Here is an 18,275-nt window from a genome sequence, read left to right on the forward strand (position 1 = left end):
TGCCAGTTTTCCATTGCAACAGGTGACCTACGATCCAGATCTCTGTTTGAAATAGCTCTGCTCCGAAACGAGCAGAAAAAGTTGATCAGGAAGTGCACCGAATCTGAGATTGGACTTCCCCAACAGACACGCCAATGCTACTTTTACAGCGGGTTTACTCGAAGAAACGCAAACCACCTGTAAGCCCGCAGCCCATGCGCCAAAACAGTTTTCAACAGAAACTGGAACGCCACAAAATATACAGCAAATAGTAAGTACTCTGTAGTTGTAATCCCAGTTAGATAAACCGAAGCCTCGCTGATACAGGCAGTGGCCGCGTTTTTTCTGTGAGCCAAGGCTTGAAGGACCTATCTTTTGAGCACCGTCCTGCCTGTCACACTTGAATGTGCACCTTCTTAATTCTGGTATCGCAGGTCATGTGACACGCACATTACCTCTGTTCACATTAACAATATGTTCTTACACCCATCATTCATATACTGAACCGCCAACGTGCCCAGCAATATACTTTAAACACGAATACGTCTCTATGGGAGTTAAAAGGGTGTAAGCTATCCTCTAGCGCACACCATTTTATAAAAGAAACTGCGCTAGAGAACAGCTTTCTCTCGTTTTACACCTTTCTGTGTACACCTTCTGCGGCGTGTGTCGTAGAGGTATATAGAATATTAGCGCTCGCCTTGCGCCTTGTTGGTATCTTAATTCACAGTACCTAATAGAGAGAACCTTCTTTTCCTGATAACTTGAGTCGGTGAGGTGAACTTTTGCTTTAATGCAGAAATGCACTTCAAGGTTTGGTTGCAAGATTTCCGCTGCAAGTGTTTTGCGTTCGCACTCTAGAGCTCACACGGTTTGCAGTGAGGATAACACATGTCAGTGCAAGCGTAGACTTCGTACACGCATACATGACCCCGTAGCTGGGAGGATATAGGTTGGTCATGTTGTACAAATCCCTTCAGAAAAGCGGAAGAAGTGCTTGCTTCGATAGCATGGATAACCATCTTCAGTATTAAGCAAACAAGGGAAGGGGATGAGGGGCTCGTTATAAATATGAGAGAAGCCAACAGCCACAGAAACCAAGGGGCACAGGGGATTTTTTTTAAGTTATTTATTTTGTGGTGTTGATCAATTTAGAATATTACTGAATATGTTATCGTTTAAAGGTAACTGATTAGAAAAGCAGAAGAAAAAACAACCACCTGCCGCCGGTGGGATCCGAACCCACGACCTCCGAATTACCTCTCAGTGGGTGGCGCTGATGAACACTCTCAAGGTTAGGTTACTTGTAAACATAAATACCCCCTAAAGCAGAAGAATTGACAGCCGTCGCCGTAGCTCAGAGGTAGAGCACCGGACGCGTAATTCGGAGGTCGTGGGTTCGGATCCCACCGGCGGCATGTGGTTGTTTTTTCTTCTGCTTTTCTAATCAATTAGCTTTAAGCGACAACATATTCAGTAATATGCTTACTTGATCAACACCACAAAAATATATTAATTAAAAAAAATCCCCTGTGCCCCTTGGTTTCTGTGGCTGTTGGCTTCTGTCATATTTATGACGAGCCCCTCATCCCCTTCCCTTGTTTGCTTAATTGCTTAGCGAGGGCCTCGATTCTGGCAGCCTTGACGCCTTAGGAAGCATAAGAGGGTTCTCACGCAGCTTCCACCCTCTCCGTTCGATGACGTTCTACGTCACACCTGCGGTAACTCAGGACGTTCTACGTCCGCCGCTTATGAACGTGGGTGGCGCTGATGAACACTCTCAAGGTTAGGTTACTTGTAAACATAAATACCCCCTAAAGCAGAAGAATTGACAGCCGTCGCCGTAGCTCAGAGGTAGAGCACCGGACGCGTAATTCGGAGGTCGTGGGTTCGGATCCCACCGGCGGCAGGTGGTTGTTTTTTCTTCTGCTTTTCTAATCAGTTACCTTTAAACGATAGCATATTCAGTAATATTCTAAATTGATCAACACCACAAAATAAATAACTTTAAAAAAAAATCCCCTGTGCCCCTTGCTTTCTGTGGCTGTTGGCTTCTGTCATCTTCAGTATTGTATCACTTGGAAAGAAAGTAGAGAGGAAGGAGTTATAGACGACGAAGGCAGCCTTGCAATTTCAATAATTCTACTATTCTACTTAGTTTGTTTTGTTTTTTTCCCGCACTCATACCTCCTTGGCATTCACCACCATACCTTGGCCAATCCCCCCGCGTGGGTATGTGCCATTTTCATGTGGAAAAGAAGAAGAAGAACAAGAAGAAGCGAAGCTCCCGCGATAAGAGCAGACGAACGCCGCAGTGATCCGTCAAGAATTGCAAGATTGTGCAGAGGATGCATTTCTGCAGCAATTATGCAGCACCGAGTGTTTCGTGGGCGTGTCTCCAATATATATTTTTTTTTTCTCTCAGGGAAAAGGACAAACAATCAGATAATTTCTGCGTAACACACTTCTCTGAACGGCGCAATTAAACGCCACAGTGCGCATTTCCAAACGCCCGATCAAACACAGAAGTAACGATGCCCATGAATAAACTTCTTCCACAAAATTTCTTCGCTATACTTTCGTACACCGAGAACCGAGAACCTTGTGTCAGATGGAACCACCTTCGCCGTGACATATCCCTGAAATCCCGGACAACGCTCCATTTCGCGAAGTTAATAATGTTTTTTTTTCTAGGCGAGTCCCTGTTGCTAAATGCAATTACTTTATTTGCTCTCGTTTTACACTTATGGGTTGTCCTCACTCCCGTCTGAAATGCCTTAGGCCCTGAGGCCATATCGGCTCCGTCAAGTGTCGCTAATTCTTGGGGCGCATCAATTCGGCCTCTCTTAAAATTTGAGCGAGCGGATTCCTAACATCACCAGGACTCTGGAGCCACCAAATTTCACCAGGTGGGCCCAATTTTCGCAATGCTAGGGGCGATTTCCACTTTGCCGCGAGGAGTGGACGCTGCGCCTAACGGCTGCGTCGCTCCCGCGGCGGTGACACCCTCGCTACATCTCAAGATGGCTTCTCAAGCCCCTCTAAGGGGCTACGACCCTTCCGAAATGGCCTGGACGACTGTTCCGGCTACCCAACCTGAAGCTCCTGCGGAACCTGCGCGCTTCGAGCACGAGGAGCTCTTCCAACTCGTCAACCGGCGCGGCAGAGCCGGCTCCAACAAGCAGGCTGCCACATCGCCGGCCTCCCAAGCTACGCAGCAAGGCCTCACGCACGGGCCTGCCTCATCACTTAGAAAACAAGCTCAGTCGCGTCTGTGGAAGCCCCGTCCTATGCCACAGATGCATCCTGAAGATTACGTGGTCATCATCAAGCCCAGGGTCACCGCCGACCTACGGAATACCTTCCGACGTGGTGAGTTGGGCAAAGCTCTAAACGCACACCTCAGCATCTCTGCTGCTGAGAACATTCTCAACATCGTCCCCGCCTGGGAGCAGAATCTTCTCGTTGTAGGAGTACGGAATCCGCACCTCGCCGAACGCCTGATCGGCGAAATCAGCTTGACCACAAGCAAAGGCACCCTGCCCGTACACGGGCATTTGAAACAAACTGGAGACGTATGCCGTGGCGTCATCGGAGGCATCGCCGACGACGAAACCAGCGCAACGCTCACCGCCCAAATTGTCTGGAGAGGCGGGCAGATTGCAAGTATTCGCCGCCTTGGAAAATCATCCATCGCGGTGATCACCTTTGTGGGAAAGGTGGTCCCGCGGTACGTCCACTACAACGAGGAACTTACCCCCGTCCGAGAATACAAGCGAACCGTGCCCGCCTGTGTAAAGTGTGGTACTGTGGGACACCGCACGGACACTTGCCCCACGCCGAATTCGTCTAAGTGTGGCCTTTGCGGCCAAAATGTGACTGTGACGCAGGATGGCCCTGCGCCACACGAGTGCAACCCGACATGTGCAATCTGTGGACTAGCCCACCCCACAGGCTCGAAAGATTGCACGGCAAAATTCCGTCGACTTCACCTTGCCGGTGTCAAGCCCTCTCGACATGGAGGATTCGAAAAGCCAGAGTCTGGAAACAGACAAGATCCCACCACCGGCGGAGCCAATGGCGGCGCGGTACATGGCAATAACGCCACCGGCTCGCGCGAGGAAAACGTCAACGCGGCTTCCTCATCTCCCGGACAGAAGTCAACGGGAGAGAAGAAGAGAAAGAAGAAAAACAAGAAGAAAAAGCAGACACCGCCACCGCCCCCTAGCGGAGACTACGCCAAGCACTTTCCCGGCCTCAAACCAAGTGGCGCTGCCGGAGCCCGGGCCCCGACGCAGCAACAACACACTCAGGTGAGCAGCTGGGCAGGGGTTGCTTCCTCTCCTCCCTCCCCTCCCTCCCCCTCGCCCACTTCCCCCTCCTCGGCTTACGGCGTAGATGTCGAAAGCCGCAGACAAAATGAGCAGCTTAGAGCACAGATCGGGCAACTGCTCGCCAAAATTCAAAATTTGGAAGAAAAGCTAGCTGCCGCGACGAGTATCCCGAGTCCCGACGCCATGGAGAGTGAGCCCGAACTGCCGCCCGCGTTCGCGTCGGCAATGGCCGCGATGGAGGCGCGTCTCACCTCCCAGCTTCAGAAAATGGTAGAAACGGCTATGAACTGCATGGAGTCCAAATGCTCGTCAACGGTCCCTGCAGCCATAAGCCGCTGCATGAAATCGAAAACCACCCGAACCAGTCGGCGGTTCGAGGGGATCCGAGCCTTCAATACGCACAAGAAAATGATCTGTAATCCCAGAGACGCGGCATCGCAGGACTCCAACCCCGCACCCCCACCCAGTGCTAGATGTAGGCCAGAGTCCAATCAGGCCCCGTCTCTCACCTCCAATCCTAATGATGGCGGCACGGCCTAACAAGCGTTCCCCACCTCCGAAAACACACACGTTGGTAACCGTAACGCAATGGAATTGCAGAGGCTTCAAGGCTCGCCAGAAACGCGCGAACCTGCGCCTCTACCTAGAAACTTTCGAGGCTTTACCCGCCGTGGTCGCCCTCCAGGAGCCAGGAGCGGCGGCGAAATTGACTAACTACGTGACGTTCCAGCGAGACCCCTCGTCGTGTCTCCTCGTACACAAGTCGTACACAGCCACCGAAATCGACCTCGATCTCAACATACCGTACTCGTACGCCATGGTAAGGATCCTTCCCCTTCGGCGATCGGATCCTCCCCTCCACGTACTTAATGTATACTGCTCCCCGAAACTGAAGCGAGTGACCTTCGCGGACCTCTTTAGCCGTGCACTTAAAGAGGCGGGTCGCGACCCCCTACTGATTGTGGGCGACTTCAACGCCCCTAGCCAGCTATGGGGCTATCGTAAGGAGGAAGTGCGCGGACGCATGCTGGCGGAGTTGGCGTCCACACTGGGCCTCACCCTCCACACCGACCCGGCATTTCCTACTCGCGTAGGCAACTCGGTGACCCGAGACACATGCCCGGACCTCACCTTCACTCGCAACATAAGACACGCAGACTGGATCAACACTGAGGATACCCTCGGCAGCGACCACTGCATCATCAACACCACTGTTTATACACGCCCCCTAAAGCGCCCTACCACACTAGCACGCATCCCCAATTGGACCACCTTTCGCCAAAATTTCCCGTCCGACACCAACACGAACATCACAGAGCAGGGATACGCAAACTGGTCCCGGTCAGTCATATCGCACCTTCGCTCCCACGAGAAGCAGATACAGCTCACCGAGGTGGTCACGGACGCGGACAACCACCTCCTCCACTTCTGGGAAGCGCGCCGCGGCCTCACGCGCCGCTGGAAGCGCCAGAAACACAAGAAGAAGCTCGAAGCGCGCATTGCGGACCTCACCCGGCAGGCAGCAGAGTACGCGGCCCAACTCGCTGACTCAAACTGGGTAGACCGCTGCAACACGGCGGCGAGGCAGATGTCGAGCCGCAACACGTGGCGGCTCTTCCGAGCCCTCATCAACCCAACACATACCCGTACAGAAACGCAGAAGCAACTACACAAAGCCATGCACTCATTCCAAGGAAATACAACGCAGTTGGCACAGGCGCTCCGGGATCGCTACCTGTGCACAACTCAGGACGCCCGCAGATCGGCCTACTCCTACGCTGGCAGAGAAAACTCGGAGTTGGATAAGCCTTTCCAGCTTCACGATCTGCGGGCGGGTCTGGCCAAAATGAAGAGGGGCACCACGCCGGGCCGGGACAAGGTCACCGTCAAACTTTTGGCGAACCTTCCTGATTCAATATACCAGTGCCTTCTAGAATACATCAATGCGATATGGACGGGGGAAACCCCGCTCCCCATTGACTGGAAAACGGCCCTTGTCACCTTCATCCCGAAGGCCGGAAAACCGACCGACACGGACAACCTCCGCCCCATCTCTCTCACCTCGTGTGTGGGCAAATTGATGGAGACGATGGTGCGGGATCGGCTGTCCGAGTACCTCGAACAACACAACACCTTCGCGGACACAATGTTCGGATTTCGCCCACATAGATCCGCACAGGATGTCCTGCTCCAACTCGACCGCGAAATCTTGAACCCCATTACACACCCCCAAAACGACAAAATAGTCCTTGCGCTCGACCTGAAAGGAGCGTTCGATAACGTAACTCACGAGATCATACTCACACATTTGAGTCAAACTCACTGCGGCACCAATACCTTCAATTACGTTAAACAATTTCTCACGGACAGACTATCCTACATCAGAATACAGGACGAAGAGCACGGACCTTTCCTGCTCGGCACGAGGGGGACTCCACAAGGCGCGGTGCTGTCCCCTCTGCTATTCAACATTGCCATGATGCGCCTACCCGCCCTACTGGGTGCGGTCGAAGGGGTCCAGCACGCGCTGTACGCCGACGACATCACCATCTGGGCTACCCAAGGGCGCCTGGGGGATATGGAGACCAGCCTGCAAACGGCCGCCAGCATAGTGGACCGCTATGCTCGAGACTGTGGTCTGCAATGCTCCCCGCAGAAATCGGAATTCGTGCATTTGCGTCCGTCGCGCACATGCTCGACCGAAATCAATCTCTCGTTGCAAAGCGGTCCCATTCGCGAATCCAAGGAAATCAGAGTCCTCGGACTTTTCATACACAACCAGCGACGCTGCGACACAACACTCGCCAAGCTCCGGCAGGTGGGGGCCAGGTGGGCCGCATGGTCCGCCGGGTTTCCAACAAGCGCGGTGGATTACGATGCAAAGACGCCTTGCGGCTGGCGAACGCATTCGTGACCAGTCGAATCTTGCATTCGACTCCCTATCTCCACCTGCGGAAACAGGAGGAGGATGCCCTCGAGGTCATCCTCCGTAAAATCATGAAACGAGCGCTGGACCTCCCGGTCTCTACCTCTACCAGCCGCCTTTTGGCACTGGGGATGGTTAACACTTTTAGAGAGCTTCGGTAGGCCCACCTCAACAACCAATACACTCGTCTCACAAAGACAGAATCGGGTCGCCGCCTTTTAGCCCGACTTCACATCCAGCACACTCAATTCACAGAGGAGAGATGCCGCCTTCCCGTACACTGGAGACGCGCCCTCCACGTGCGGCCTCTCCCCACCAATATGTCCAAAGAGGATCATAATGGCAGGCGCCTGGCGCGGGCGGAAGCCTTGGACCGCCATTTTCGGAGCAAACCAGGAGTCTTCTACGTGGACGCGTCCGGCCCGGACCCCAGGGGATGGTACACGGCCGCGGTTGTCCACGAGGGTAAAACAGTAGACGCCCTTACTTTCAAGGCCCAGTCAGCAATTCACGCAGAAGAGGTTGCCATCGCTTTGGCAGCCTCTCACACCTCCTCCAAATACATAATCACCGACTCGCGAGGGGCTTGCCGTAACGTCACGCAAGGGTGGGTTACTCCCCTAGCTTATCGCATTTACCAAAATTGTAGCCGAGACTCGGATCCCGCGCACCGATCTCTCGTTTGGGCTCCAGGTCACCAAGGCGTCCACGGAAATGAGGCAGCCGACGCCGCCGCCCGCGCGCTCTCTCTCCGGGCATTTCCCACGGGACCCGACGCCGACCAGGACACTGATTTCAATCCGATTTATACTTTTAAAGAAATATGCGAGTATTACAAATCCATGCACCAAACTCTTCCCACCCCGTGCAAAGGGCTGGGGAAGGCCAACGAGCGGGTACTCCTGCGCCTGCTCACCAACACGATGTTGTGCCCGGCAACTCTGCAACATTTCGATCCTCAATTCGACGGGCGGTGCTCACACTGTGGGGAGGTGTCTGACACTTACCACATGGTGTGGGCCTGCCAGCAGAACCCATCCCTACCCCCTATCCCAAACCCCACCCGAGAGGACTGGGAGGCGACCCTGTCCGGTTGCTGCACCCTCGAGGCCCAAAGGGCCTTAACGCAGCGCGCCCGGGCTGCGGCAAACGCCAATGGGGTACCTGTCTAGGCATCCCACCTAGTGGTTGTAAGGGCGTGACCCTTCAGGTCACGACCCCCAACACCTCTCCCTATGATTTCATAAATGTTTTCACCACCACCACACCAGGCCCTGAGAGTAAAGAAACAAACTGCATTCGCCGCAACCAAAAAGCAGTTGAGCACAGCGAGTGGGTACATAGTAAAACCGATACAATTAACTTTCAACTTACCTTCGGTTACCGCGGTTGCACTGTCGCTCTCCTCATCATACGTGGCTGTGACAAAGACTCTGCAAGGAAAAACAGATATAGCGTGAAAGGGTCTTTTCTCGGTGTCTAACAGAGGTTAGCGTAATAAAACGAGTCATGCAGAAGAGACAACATGAGCGTTTGTTCTCTGTACTTTTTTCCTTTACTATCGATATAACAATGTGCAAAACATCACTATATTGATCTCAGAATAACAGGCTGGGCCTAGTCGATTTTCTTTAACCGCGAGATAGCCAACCAGCACCCACTCTACGAATGGCCGTGCAAAAAAAGGAAAGGGAAATTTGGGCCTACTGCCAGAGGCTGAACAACCTCCAGGATCCCGAGAAGCGTTCTGTTTCCTCACTGACCCTTCCGACTTCCTGTAACGTGCCTGAGAGCTAGTTCATCATCATCATCAGCAGCAGCAGCAGCCTGACTACACCCACTGCAGGGCAGAGGCCTCTCCCATGTCTCTCCAATTAACCCTGCCCTTCGCCAGTTGCGGCCACCGTATCCCCGTAAACTTCTTAATCTCATCCGCCCACCTAACTTTCTGCCGCCCCTGCTACGTTTGCCTTCTCTTGGGATCCACTCCGTTACCCTTAAGGACCAGCGGTTATCTTGCCTTCGCATTACATGCCCGGCCCAAGCCCATTTCTCCCTCTTGATTTCAACTAGGATGCCATTAACCTGCGTTTGAACCCTCACCTACTCCGCCCGCTTCCGATCTCATAAAGTTACATCAATCATTTTTCTTTGCATAGCTCGCTGCGTTGTCCTTAACTTAAGCCGAACCCTCTTTGTTAGCCTCCACGTTTCTGCCCCATAGGTGAGTACCGGTAAGATGCAGCTGTTGTATACTTTTCCCTTGAGGGATATTTTCTCTTGAGGGGAGTTAATTCGTGCTAAAGAAAAGGAAATCTGCATGCTCCACGCTGGAGCAGTGCATAGAGCGTGCTGGTGCGCTATCTTGATCACGAAAGCACAAAGTCATGCGCGAAAGCCGCTCTTTCATATCCGCAGGATCCATTTCTAGCAGCTCGTTCACTTTCAGCCGCTTTTTTGAATTCCGCCTCCATCGAAATTCTGCCTCGATTCGATACCGAGTACTCGTGCTCAGCAGGCCAGCACCGTGACCGCTCAGCCACCGTGGCGGGTGCCAGTGCATTCTTTAGCGGCGAGGAATCTTGAATAAGTTGGGCCACACGACATCGCCACTGCATGCACCTCCGTCGGCGCGCTTCATTTTTTTCGGGATTATCCGCTTACTTTCTCGAAGCAGAGCCAATGGGAGTTTGTTTTCCGCTAGAGAAGGAGTATAGAGCATCTGGCGCCCTCAAAGCGATCTGCGCATCCGCACTGATGGCGTGCGGACTCCCGATACTCCGGCAACGGTAACACGGTACACGGTGTGCTAAAGGTGCCTATTATCATATAGCACCACCATCACCTCAAAGCTCTCATACGAGACGTTTCCGCAACGTTTAAGCCGCGAAGACTGGCACCCTTCCTTGCAGTCACGAATAGATTTAGTCATAAGAAACGTGTTTCTCGCGCTGTCTACTTCGCACTCGCTTGCGTTTCTGAACTTCGCCTACTGATATTGCATCACATCGTTTACCCTTTCGGTTCGCCGGTCTTCTGGCACGTCGACGTGACAGTGACGTTTGTCTGCCAGTCGGGTTGAGCCCTGCCGTCGATGAAGACAGTCACGTCCACAGATTCGACGTCCTCAAAGTTAGTCACGTTCCTGAAGCACTGGTGCAGCAAGATGGTCTTGTCGCGGATGTTCTGGGGAAAAGGACAGAAGTAACCATGAATACAGTTAGCTGAGCGCTTTTCTACACGATAGCGTAAGGGTACCGTGTCGCAGAAAAGCCGGCGTCTACGTCGTGGGCCCTGAGCGAAACATCCTGATTGGTCGACAGGGTCATGACTTCACAGCTACATGACCTTGCGCGGGAATTTCAAACTGCCCCAACGCCCACGTTAAACGTGTTCCTATAGTTACCGATCCTCCTCTCGAGCGGTGGGAGACAGGGGCTGGCTAGCTCTGACCCCAGAACCCAAGTTCAGGCGGTGGAGTGGGCTGACAAAGTCGTCGAGGGCGTGTATTCTGGCCACTTAACGCGACCTCTTAGCACCAAGCTCTTTCTGATTAATAAAATATTTTACGATTAATCAACGTGAAGTCATGCGTGGAATGAAAGTGATTGAACCATGACATGTAATGCGAATTACAGGTCACCGCATGTTTCAGATGTATCAACTTTACGAAGTAATTTACATCGCCTAAAGAAAATTTTTAAAAATTTTCGGTTTTAGGCGGGATTCTAAACCACGAACCTTTGGGTTTGAGCCAGACACGCTATCGACTAGGGCACGCAAAGCACCCTTTTTCGGCTCGGGAACAAACGCAGGTTTATATGTATGTTGTGTGGTCTTCCACGTAAATTGGTATCTTAAGACTGTGTGTTAATGAGTGTGCGTGTGTGTAATTAGGGAGGACCACAGGCCGCTATCACGTCATACCCTTAAGGAGGAGCTTAAGTGTCCCCTCCAATTTTTGTTTCATCTTGCGAAGCCAACGCACGTCTTTATCCACGCCCATAATACAACGAGCGATCTCAGGACTGTTTGCGAAGGCCCTCGTTATGAGCGAGAGCGCGGTTTCCTGACTGCTACTCTCTACCGCTTGGACTCGCGTCCTTTAACAGAGTCCAACGTTCTGGGGCCTTGGACACAACCTCCCTCACAAAGGAAAGCGGTGAAAGCGCTCCTGAGATTCTTAAAGGACTCAGGGTATCTAAGTTTTCAGTGCGCGCCCTCTGTCCCCGTGACATAACTGTCGATGGACACTTGAAAAACTGATTTCATTGCCGCTCTTTTTCCTTTTTTCCCCTTTATTCCCCTCCCCAAGTGTAGGGTAGCCAACTGGGCATCGCCTGGTGAACCTCCCTGCCTTTCCGTCCATTTCTCTATCTCTCTCTCTCAGGACTGTTTGCGAAGGCTGCCCAAGTTCAGAGTGTGGGAGAAAAAAAAACACGTGACAAAAGACGACAGGTAAGCCTGATGACAGCATCGTGCAGCAAGTCATCCTGCCACACGTTCCCTCATGCCTCGGCGAAAGCTGACCGATCAGAGGAAGATCGCTACGGAGAGGCAAAAGGGGAACGCCCGACGTCATCAATACTCGTGACACGAGTGTCTGTCATGCGGCACATGCAACCAGCGTCTCGGTATGCGTTGTACAACTGTCAACCGACGAGAGTATTTGTGTTTGTAATGGCGGCTTCCGAAGTCAATCTCAAGGCCCCCCTTTTCTTTTTACTACTTACACGACTTAGCACGCTGAGTTTACCAAGGTGCTCAGGGCAGCTGTCTGTGGCTATGCTACAGAAGAGAGCCGAGAGCTTCCAGAGCTGCACGGTTGCTGACTTGTTAAGCCCGTCGAGACCTTTTGGAAGTTCCACCTCGTGGTAGTAGCCTCAGCTACACAGCCGGGAAAGTTATCAGAGGTCATAGGGTTCGGCTGCCAAGCACGAGGACGGGGGAGAGAATCTCGACTACGGCGGCCGCGTTTCGATGCTGGCTAACCTTCCGGAGCCTTCCTCCACGGCGCTTATTTCTCGAATTCTTCTTTCACTCCGTTCTTCCGACCTTCCCTCCCAGCGCGAGAGTGTGGCCGATACTAATCATTTACCGTCCTCGTGAAAGAGTCACATTTTGTACAGAAAGTGGACCTTCTCATCATCGGCTGGGTAGGTTGTAACTTCGTTCCTTGGCCAATATATCTTGAATTTTAGCGTTTGGCTTGAAAATGAGCTATTGAATAATTCGAGTTTGACTGAATTCATGATATTCATCTCGGAAGCAATAGTATGGTCAACTGCCTTAACTATTCATATTTAAGCTCATCGCAAAGTCTGAGGCTATAATTGCTTTTTTTGAGGTGTCCGGCAAGATAAGCGTTCCAAATTCCACATGCACAAGAATTAAGTATCTTCCAATTAGCAGTAATGTGAAATACGCGCCATTATTTAGGCCTAAACGTACGCACGCTAACGGGTTGGTGTTTTTTTTTTCTTCTTCTTTGCTGTCTCTAAACAACCTCATCATTTCATGGAGTCTGAACACCCTCTACAACATTATACGAGTACCTCTTCAACACATACCAAATCAAGTCATACGTTTCACCCCTCGAAGTCGTCACGATGCTACTATTATCCAACTCCACCTGGTCTCACAATTTTTTTTTTTTCGTTGAAGAATTCAGTCTGATTTTACGCTATCACATCTGCGTTCCCGGACAGCAATTTTCCTGAGCATGTTCGCAATCACTATAGATCGTCAGTCCTTGCCGGACTAGATTTTCATCACAACACAATCGACTACTCTCTAAACAGGGGTTGGGATTTTTTATTTCACAGCGTTAACAAGAGCGCGCCTCTGCTCAGTCACTCGCCAGCGTGGAACTGACACGTCGCCCGAGACAGCCCCTGAAACAACTTTGCGTACGTCGGCGCGAACGCAAGCATGCGGAGTTTTCACGCCCGTAAAACGGTACGAAGACGGCAACACCGAGAAAATTTATCTTGACGCGCGAGGTTGCGATGTCAGGATGAGCCAACAGCGTCAAGGTTAGGAAGTGCGCGCAGCCACGGCCGTGAGATGCAATAGAGGGACTAAAAAAGGCGGTGCCACTTGGACAGTTCAGCCTCAATTCAAAAGGCAACAGGGTAGCTGGGCACATCAGTGCTAATCTTGTCTGCACTGATTTTGATATTCATTTTACCTAGCCCTCCGCTCTTGCTTGCACGTTTGTTTCTTTTTTCTACAGTATATCATTAAGAACTAGCGTTTCTCCTCTTTGTGGAGATGATAAGAGATATATTGGCTGCCTGATAATTCCAAGCTTTATGTTGCAGTACCTTTAGTATATTATTAAGCGCAGTAATTCTGGGCTAGTTGGTTGCTAGTACAATTGTGAGACATTCCGGCGTCCGTCCTGAATCTTCTACCTTCGTCCGTTTCTTTTTTGGTTGCTGGAATGTCCCTCTATTCTATACTTATATAATTGTATTCTAGAAGACGCAACTCGCATGAATCAAATATTTTTAAACCAGGGTTGGTCGAATCCACCCTACCGGTTGGAAACGCTGATTTGTATTGCAGACTACAAGAAGCGGCGCGCGCTTTTTCCAACAGCAGGTTTTTGTAGAGAAATCTCCTATAAAAAAAAGATTTGCTTTGCGAAGAACACGGGAGTTGCTAGTTCTTGCCACTCGTTACCGACCCCTTCTGGCATAGGTTGCTCCCGAAATAAAACTAAATTTACGTATAGAATAAAAACAAAGTAATTTCAAGAATAGTTCGCTAAAACCTAAACAAACATACGCATAATCATTACCACACAATGAGCACCACAACTTGGTCATTGTTAAGAAGTCAGAACGAATCCGTAACGTCTATACAGTTGGTGCAAAGTATCATGCACAAGGGAATAGTACCCTATAATTTCCTTCTCTTCTGGCAAGCTAATGGCGAAATTTATACAGTAGCAATACCCATTTTATGCTTTGGAGAACATCTCAGAGCTGAAAATTGAGGTTTTCGCGTTCGGTTGTGCTGATGAAACAAAAACTAAGATTCAGTTATTTAAATTACATGCATGCAAAAGAAAAGGCAATATGTCCAGCAGACTTGGTAAAATTTTTGAATACTGGAATATTTTAAGGTACTGTTATGGAAATATTGATAGCAATGGTCTATTCTCCCAATGCGTAGCAATGTCTTCCATTTAAAGTTTTTTTTTTCATATATCGCATGAAGCAGTTAAGACTGCTACATAAAAGCAACTGGGAACGTTTTTGACGATAGCAAAAAAGTTATAAGCAAAAAAAAATCATGTCTGCTAGCGGATATCTGTAGATTTATTGATTGTTATATAGAGAAATCTTGCAATATCTGAAAAAATTGCGGTCATAAACTCTTCCCCGTTGAAAAATGTTTTTGTCCGGAATTTTTGGATATGCCAGCACTTGCCAGATCGACCACGCTCACTCAGCTCAATTCATCCACATTCAGTCAAGCGGGCTCAAACAGACTCGCTCTCATTTTCAGAACTGAATCTGACACAATCACTCCAACTCTGAGTCCTTAAGACTTTCCAAGATTCACAGAACGCGATATAAAATATGCAAGCTCAAAACATTCGAGATGGCCTCTGGATATAGCACTGTTTCGTTTAAAAACCGTTCAGGGTGTTCGTGGCACACTCAGTTAAGAAGTATCCACAAACGCGCAGTGTATTCAGTTTCATAATGTTTTCATGCAATCGTACACTCCGCGTTGCCTTACTAACATGCAAGATTACAAAGCAGCACAGTGTAAAGAGGTCCCCGAGAGCGGAAAATACCTGGTAGAATTCTTGCAAAGGTGTGCTGCAGCAGCCACGTCCAATAAAACAGACAGCTGATGTCCAAACCAGCCAAATGTTATTCCTCATGTTGTCAGGGTAATGAACGGCTCTCGCAACGATCTATCCAGGAAGAGAATAAAGACGGAAGTGTAGCCGCTGAAAAACAAGCCAATGAGCTTCTTGGTTGTTCTCAAGCAAAGCCAGCGACACGTAGTTAAACAAAGCATTTTCTTGGCCCACACCAGGAAGAGATGTAGCACATATCGTATTTGCCAGGGGTTTGGTTTTTGGGCGTGTAGCAAGACACTGATGGCAACCGCTAAGTTCTAAGCTCTGCAAGGTAAAGACAACACTTGTCTTCACCTTTCGGGACCTTTTTGTCCGTAGGAGTGCTGTAAGGGCTCCGTAATACAGCTGAGAAGCGAACACCGTTGCTCACTTAGTTTTGGCAAAGAGGGAGGCATTCTTTCCTTCACCATATACAAACGCTGTGAAATGATGACACCCACCGGCAATGTCGCTGAAGCAGTGAAGGTTAAAATGGCTACTCAGGGTGTACTTAGAGGTGCAGGCACAATACAAAACAAACTGCGGTTCTACAAGACGGCGTCGGGGCAGGCAGCATGTCCGAACAGAAGGCTGTGCCCAAATGGAGTGCTGCTCAGGCGGAACGTAATTCATTTAATCCCTAAATCCGGTGCCCATGTTGCCTGCTCCAGTCAGGGGCGGATTCGCGGCAGGGCTATCTTATTTGAACCACGCATTTCTTGGAGTTCTGCCGTTAAATAAAAATGGGGTTCAGCGTCGTTTTTCTAAGTAAAATTTCTCGCTTGGAATGCCCCCGCCATAAATTCACCCCTGTCACCAGTCCCAGCCTATCACGGATGTGCTGAGGTCTGAATGGCCACAAGTGCTGTTGGGCACATTCTGGGGCAGTGGCCCACTCTGCGGTGACTGAGGTCCGGTGTGACTGTACATAAGTTCGTGCAACCCGTGCCTGAGGAAGAACGGGGAGTTCCTTCGTTGGTGCTTGTTGTTGGAGCACCCATAACAGACTGAATTTATAGGCGGTGACAGCAAGCCTGCAGAGTTCAATATGCAATTTAAGCCGTGTTTGTATTTCACGCCCGCTCCTTTGAGGACAGCTGGCGGTGATGGGAACAGAATTGCATTAGTTCGAACCTTTCGGAGTGTCTGTTGCTCTTGTTTTGTGCTTGTTTGCGAAAAAGCTTAGGATTCAAGTCATCTGGGCATAGAATAGGAGGTTGCTTGGTGCCTTTTTGCCGGAGGGCACATGACATCCTAAATTCCCTATCATTTCTTAGCCTTCTGGCACACATTCAGTCAATGTCTACGTGCAGCTGCAGATATTATGGTTAGTCTTTTCGCCTTACTTGCGAAATATACGCTGGTAAGTTCTGTGACATCATGACATCAAGTTCGATGTCATCACCAATGACCGTTGTCTACTGGCATATCTCCATGTTATCGGCCCACATCCCCCACGACTGCGGTCCGTGTAATGCCTGCTTCGAGGCTTGCGTCAGTCTAGTATACAGTATTGAGTGGTGCTGGAGTCGACATCTGTAGCCTTTAAACTCTACGTTTACTCCGTTCTTGGTGTCAGTCCGGTTATATCGATAGTCTGTCGATAGTAGCACTATCTATAGTTTTTTTACACTATCGATAGTTTCAAAAAAATTATCGATACTATCGATAGTAAATTTTTCGATAGTTTTGCATCACTAGTTCGACGACCGCCGAGCACGTTTGTTGTTATCGCAGCTGCCGAGTTATTCAGTTCTTTGCGGGCGCAAGTCAGCCCAATAAAGTTTCTTTTGGAAGCCTTTCACTGTCTTCCTTAATGTCAACTGCTTCACCGCTACGTGACAAAATCGTCAATTTCTTCGACTCCCCGAATACAAGCAGCAACATATGAATTAAATTCTACTATTATAGAAATTTTACCAGCTAACTTACCTTAGCAGATCGACGAAAGAGAAGTCACCCACTGAAACGACTCCAAACAAGTGTGACAGATACCTTATAAAGACGTTCAAGATGAGCCGCTTATATACAGCCTCTGCGTGACGGCGCAATAAGCGCAGTATCCGCTCACGGTGCCGAACTAGAAGCCATGATTACAGCGTTAATAAATCACGCTAGCCACAACATTTATCATGATTCATGATCCGGCCCACAGTCGAGTAAATGAGCTCTCTTCGCGTACATATATATAGAGGCAGTGGTGCGAAGCCGTCATGGTGGGGACCAAGGAAACCAAGCCGCCACAGCGCAGTATATATACGTATTCATTTGCGTGACGAGGCTATACCATTACAGGCGCCATCGCAGTGTCCTTGCTGAGGGAGAGATATATGTTGCTGGAGATGTTTGCCAGGCTCCAACCATGACCTGCTGCTTCAAATGACAAAAATAAGGATGGCATACACAAACAGCGCACGCTCACATGCTTAAAGGCGTTTATGGGGTGCAGATTATAATCCTCTGCTCCAGCAAAACATTAGCAGTGCCTGGCGGTGTTCCGCCAAAGCCCGAGAGCATTTGGCACATCGAGAAATGAATCTGACCCTCGGCGAAATCATGAGAAAGTGTCGAACTGCGGTTTAATCATTTATACCTCTCAGTTATTGAGGAAACTCCTTTATGACACACACCCGCCGCGGTGGCTCTGTGGTTATGGTGCTCGGCTGCTGACCCGAAAGACGCGGGTTCGATCCCGGCCGCTGCGGTTGAATTTCTATGGAGGCGAAATTCTAGAGGCCCGTGTACTGTGTGATGCCAGTTGTGCACGTGAAAGAACCTCAGGTGGTCAAAATTTCCGGAGCCCTTTACTACTGCGTCCCTCATAGCCTGAGTCGCTTTGGGACGTCAAACCCCAACCAATCAAAACCTTAATGACACAAACCGACAGCATACGCACATGATGTGCTCGAGCCCTCTCGCACACTGCGTGCCGGCCACAGCGTGCCCTGTATTGGTAAATTTTAAATAAGACATGGGTAGCGTGACAAACGATCAGGGGTGCGATCAGGTGACGTTGATAACGAAGGCCCCCGGTTCATAACGGTGAAGAGCCCCGTTTTGTCACAAAGCACTGCACGGGCTGTTGATTGTGATCATTAGAGGGAAATACTAGAAGTACAAGAATGGGGTGGAGCGCATATGGCAGGCTCTCTCAGATTATCGCTGGGAGTCC

The 18,275-nt window shown here is 50.1% G+C and overlaps 1 protein-coding gene across 1 annotated transcript in view; it reads right to left on the reverse strand.

The window, feature by feature from the left end:
• Positions 1-15,631, reverse strand: part of LOC149339038 (uncharacterized) — a 43,090-nt gene extending 27,459 nt beyond the window's left edge. The window contains exons 1-3 of the mRNA XM_089550393.1: positions 15,053-15,631; positions 10,256-10,425; positions 8,614-8,672 (exon numbers count right to left, since the gene is read on the reverse strand). Coding sequence (XP_089406519.1) covers positions 8,614-8,672; positions 10,256-10,425; positions 15,053-15,142 — 319 coding nt within the window. The 5' untranslated portion in view covers positions 15,143-15,631. The remainder of the gene's footprint in view (positions 1-8,613; positions 8,673-10,255; positions 10,426-15,052) is intronic.
• Positions 15,632-18,275: the final 2,644 nt, after the last annotated feature.

This window comes from Amblyomma mixtum, chromosome 6 (assembly GCF_055824585.1).
Source record: "Amblyomma mixtum isolate Tamu chromosome 6, ASM5582458v1, whole genome shotgun sequence".
Taxonomy (NCBI): Eukaryota; Metazoa; Arthropoda; class Arachnida; order Ixodida; family Ixodidae; genus Amblyomma; species Amblyomma mixtum.